This window comes from Echinops telfairi, unplaced genomic scaffold, assembly GCF_000313985.2.
Source record: "Echinops telfairi isolate 266 unplaced genomic scaffold, ASM31398v2 ScPeMD7_3533;HRSCAF=4204_0, whole genome shotgun sequence".
NCBI lineage: Eukaryota > Metazoa > Chordata > Mammalia > Afrosoricida > Tenrecidae > Echinops > Echinops telfairi.
Window position 1 is genome coordinate 48,122,319 of NW_022107431.1, and position 5,513 is coordinate 48,127,831.

At 41.3% G+C, this 5,513-nt stretch overlaps 1 protein-coding gene across 1 annotated transcript in view; it reads right to left on the minus strand.

Annotated features, from left to right (window-relative positions):
* The window catches only part of FAM162B (family with sequence similarity 162 member B), a 12,427-nt gene extending 9,559 nt beyond the window's left edge, over positions 1-2,868 (minus strand). The window contains exon 1 of the mRNA XM_045294299.1: positions 2,684-2,868. Coding sequence (XP_045150234.1) covers positions 2,684-2,868 — 185 coding nt within the window. The remainder of the gene's footprint in view (positions 1-2,683) is intronic.
* Between the last annotated feature and the right edge of the window lie 2,645 nt (positions 2,869-5,513).

Genomic DNA, 5,513 nt, shown 5'->3' on the forward strand with positions numbered 1-5,513 from the left:
TCCGCCCCGGGGCGTTCCCTGGGGGCCGCAGGAGCCGCGAGAGCCCCGGGCGCTGAGCCAGAGGCACCCAGGCCCCAGGGGCTGTGTCCTCCACCTCTGCTTGGGAACTCCTGGGAACAACTGTCCCCCGCTCTGAAACGGGCCCCTGGCTCGGTTTTAAACGTTTGCCAGTGCCTCTGTATTAAGTAGAGGTGTGTTTCCATTAGGCTTTCCAGCCCCTCGCACTTACTTTTTGGTGCCAAAGAGAATAAATCTAATCTCTCTCCATTGGAAGATCTAAGAGTCTTTTAAGGTTAGGACACTGAACTTAATGTGTATGGACACTCTGATGTTTACCAAACAAATGGAAGCCTGGTCAAGAAACTTCTGGGCTTTCCCATGAGATTATTTGCAGCGAGGCCACAGAGCCCCACTGAGTTCCTGCACTTGTTCTCTGCCCGTGGCAAAACAACCTCTGTCCCTACAAAGGGTTTTCTCCCCGCCCTAGTTTTCTAACTTCCTCCCTGTTTTTGTTGCAAAAATAGACAGCACAACCCCTGCTGAGGGGATGGCAATTGATGTGTTGACACAAAATGCGTTTATGAATTGTTGCATATAAAACGAACGATCTGCTTTGTAAACCTTTACTTAATTCACAATAAAAAGTTAAAAAATAACTCTTAAAAAGTTAAAAAAAATACAATTCAACAATTTTTACATGTATAATTCTGCGACCTTCATCACAATCTTCAAGTTGAGCAGGCATTCTTGTTGTCCTTTTCTGAGTGGCGCCTCCCCTCGTCGCATGGATTCCCGGCACAAGACCCCGTAGAGCACTGACAAGCAAGGCGGTTACTCTGAAGACTAGGGTGCACTTCACCCAGGCATGTATTTTCAATCATCTCCTAGGCATGTGAAAGTTGGACACTGAATAAAGAAGCCAAAAGAAGAATAGATGAGTTTGAATGGTGTTGCCAAAGAATATTCAAAAGTACCATGGCCTGCCAAAAGGACAAACAAGTCTGTCTTGGAAGACTTAAGGCCAGAGTGCTCCTTGGATGCAAGGATGGCAAGACTCTGTGTTACATACTTTGGACATGTTATCAGAGAAGAACATCATGGTCGGTAAAGTAGGAGGCAGCTGGGGGAGGAAATGAAAAAGAAGGCTTTCTATGAGACAGACTGGCACAGTGGATGCCACAATGGGTTCAAGCACAGGACACGTATGAGGATGGCACAGGCCAGAGCAAAGGTGTGTTCTGTTGTGCATTGGGTCGCTATGGTTGGAACTGACACAAAGGCACCTGAGAACAACACACACGTTTATTTTCAAGGTTCTCTTGTAGTGCATAACTACAGGGCGAAAGGATAAGGCGATGTCATGATGTCATGGGAACAAAGAACTATTACGTTCTATGCTCTATCCAGTGAGATGAAAATGACACCATTTTTAAATATAACCAATCTTAGCGGCAAGAGAGATGTTGTCTTTAATTCTCAGGTGCTATATCTTTTGATAACTAGGCACCATCAGCTTTCTTCACCACATTTGCTTGTGCACCCGTTGTCTTCTGCGATCATGCCAGGAAGGTGAGCATCTCAGACTGCCGAATTGTCAGAACAAAGTGTTCTTGAGTAGGGGCCCACTGTTCATTTGTCAAACAAAAATCTTTGTCCTTGATTCTGAGTCCTAATTATTCCCTGAAGATTCCAATTTATCCATTCAATATTATGTTATTTAAAATCTAATAATCTATCTTTTTATATCAATACTATTTTGAGAATTGTTCTTTCAAGATTTCTTCTTGATTAGTATGCTTAACGTTTCCATTTTCTATAGTTATTTTAGAGACTTTAAAAAATTCACTGCTATAATTAGGGCAGATTTTAAGGCAGGAGGGCAAAAATAGATCTGCAGAGCTAAAAATCTCTGGAAAAACCAGGAGTTCGTTGAATGTCTTGACTATGATGTGGTAAACATTTATTTACATACAGATTTGGGAAGGCCATGATATTTTCAGTACTTGAGGATGCCAACAGTCTTTGATGTGACCTGGGGTTTTTACAGCCAAGTCTGGTGAGAAGACCCAAACCTCCTCTGGTTATGATCTTTTTAAATAAACAGACATCAAATACTCCCTCTGCTAAAGTCTTTCAATGGTTTCACACTGTGCTTAGATTAAAATGGATGCTCTTTAACAAGGTCTATAGGCTGCCTCTCCTAGCTAACATAGGCCTGTCCCTGCGCCCACTCCATGTGTAATGCCTGTGTCCTCTAGTTCACCATCTCATTTTTCCTGTGACAATCGTCACTGTAGGGGAACACAGGTAATCTCTTTCTGCTGCCCCATGGCAAGCTCCGTGACCAAAGGGACCATGCATGTTGTGTACATCACCGTGCTAGCATATTTTAGGCAGGTTCTCAAATTTTCCAAAGTGTAAACTTCTTCCCTGTTTTTTTCACTCTGTACCCCCACATCCCTAGCCACAAATGATGAAAGTGTCGGCCTGCTGCAGGGGGATTCTTTCAAATATCAAACATTAAAGTCTCCTGTTTCGATAGTTTGCATAGTCTGGCTAAAGTATGTTTGTCCTTCTCACATTCCTCAACACTTAAAATAAGCTGATTTTAACCTTAGCGACAGATAGGTAGGTCATTAGGTGTTGCTAGTAGTGATATGCAACAGCTACTAACTAGTCTCACAGGTTAACTGGTTTGGATGACGAGGGTGCGTAAGTCTGCGAGTGGCCAGTGTTCATCAATGCGCTTCCGAGTTCTGACTGGTGCCTTGTTGTCTCGTTCTGAACAGCTTGAACGTGTGTATCTGAGGCACGCTTTTCCGCAGAAAGAACTGCTCCTGCAGATAGGATCAGTTTGAAGCCTTGCATCTTTTAAATGATGTTTATTTGTTTTCGTGGTTAAGCGCCTAACTCAGAGGTCAGAGGTCGAAGCCCATCAGCCCCTCTGAAGGAGAAATGTGTGGCAGTCTGAGTTTGTCATGATAGCTTTGGAAACCATGTGGGGTGGTTCTACTTTAGCTTACATGGTCACTGTAATTTGAAATTGATCCAGGAAAAGGTTTTGCTTTCAAATAGAAATAACAAATCTTAAAAGGCATTCATACTCATAAAGTGTACTTTATGTAAACCACCCCCTCCCTGAAAGTGAAGGGGCATAATATATATGTTCATCTGCAGAAGTCTCATGTTTTGGGGCTTGGGTGGGAGAATTTTTAGTCTATTTCAAGGTCTTTGTATTTCAGGAGTCCTGGAGGCATAGTGGCTAAGCATTGGATTACGATCTAAAAGGTCAGCAGTTCAAAACCACCAACTGCCCCGTGGGAGAAAGACAAGGCTTCCTCTGTTAAAGAGTTACAATTTCGGAGACTCTCCGGGCAGTTCTTGTCATGTCCTATAAGGGTCGCTATGATTCAGCATTGGATCGATGGCAGTAAGTTTGATTTGGGTTTCAGTATATTTTAAGGTTCACACATAACAGATTATTTGCTATTTTTTAATGGAGCAAACTTGCTGGGCAGCCTTTATCTCTAGAGTTTGACCTTAAGCAAAGCTTTGGCCCAGTGACGATTTTCAAACTCCAAAGTTCCTAGTAAAATTCTCATATGAACACGTTAGTGTTTTGGGGTTAAAGAACAAAATCTACTTAAGACTTTTCATCTTGAGCCAGAACAATGACTTTCTCTCACTCGTATTCCCACTGAGTCAGTTCTAATTCACTGTGACCCTATCAGATGGCTAGAGCTGTCCCTTTGAGCTTCTGAGGCTATACATCTTTGAAGGCGCAGGAAGCCCCATCGTCCTCCCAAAGAAGCACAGCTCTTCCTCCTTCAAATCCTATGTACATTGGGAGAATTTTCTGATGTTTTAAGAATGTGTTTCCAGCCCCCTCTTCCATACCACGCGCTCATGCACAGAACAGGAAGTGGCCTTCTGAAATGAATCCCACTCATTATAAATTTACAATCCAATTAGACCTTACCTATATATATTCTCGTAGCTATAATTAAAGAAGGGTGATTTCTCATAACTGTGATATGAATGATGCCACCCCAAATTTTCTTAAGAGAATTACTCTTGGCCCGCATGGATAGATAAAATTCAGCAAGCTCTCTGAAATCCACACACATTTTGTCTCGAGCCTCTGAATCATTCCCCGCAGTGAAACATCACTTACCCTATTTCCTCTCTGTTTTTCCCGTTTCTGTGCATCCTTCTTCTGTAACCCTTCTGAAGTTAGTCCCTAGATAAAGGATGCCCTTCCCATTTCAATAATCTAAAGTGTGCTGAATTGCCTTATGATTGTTATTATTCTCCTTGTAGACATGTGGGGGGAAACTGAGCCAGGGGGGCAAGTTAATTTCCAAGTCAGAAGGGTGACTAAGTACGAGAGTTGTGCTGATCCCACCACTTTCTATTTAAGCACTAGATCGGGTTTGTTTTTAATGATTTTGTGTTCTGTTCCACATTTGATACAATTCTCCTCTAGTTTATCTCCCAGCTTCTCATCTTTTATGTGCCTTTGTTTTCTAGTATATTGGGAACTGGCCTACGTGAGTGCTTGAAAAGAATCAGTTTCTTAAAATATATATTTTTCTCTTTTAAACCTTTTTACTTGTGGCTAATACTGATTTCAATTTCCAGCAAAAAGCGTAGTAATATAGACGCCATCACAAATTAAAAGACAGGGATTAAGCATCTTTTGCATGTTTCTCATTATACTACCCCCTACCAATGGAAACATCGTCATTATTCAAGGTCATGATAATGAAGAATTGAGTCAACTTTGGTTCATGGTACATTTCTTACCTTCCCAGCAGAGACGGGTTCAATTCTCGGCCTATATAATTTCCGCACAGCCGCCACCCATCCGTCCGTGGGGCCTGTGTGATGCTGTGATGCCGAACAGTGAGGTTTCCAGACGACGATGAACTAGGAAGAAAGACCTAATGAGCTGCATCTGAAAGTCAGCCAGCGAGCTGCTCTGCATCGGAAAGCCATGATTTTATGGCCAATTTGATGGCAACTACCAAACAAAACAATGAAATATATATATAGATTCAGCTAAAGAATCAGAATCTTGGGGAGTTTTTTAAGGTTAAAACTGGGGAATCTAAGGATCAGAATGATATGAAGATTAAAAACCACTTTTTGCTCATTCATTGTTTCATTCTTTTATTCAACCAGGAAATCAATGTCCACTTGTTTATAATAAACATTTGTCTCCTGTCCAGCAATGCTAGGAATCTAGGAGCATATTATGCTACCCCAAAAGGAAACATCAAAAGTATTTTTTAAACATGTATTTATGAATATATACTTATTTTTATTAGACTACCTATGTGTTTTGATTAAATGCCAATTCTAAAAAGAGAATCTATGACAGAGGCAGGATAAGATATATTGATTCTATAATAACATTCTGTTTAGCTCATGCAAAAAAAAATTAAATAGAGATGGTGGTTTACGTGCCTAATTATTAATAGGATTTCCATTATAACCAGTATGTTCTGAGT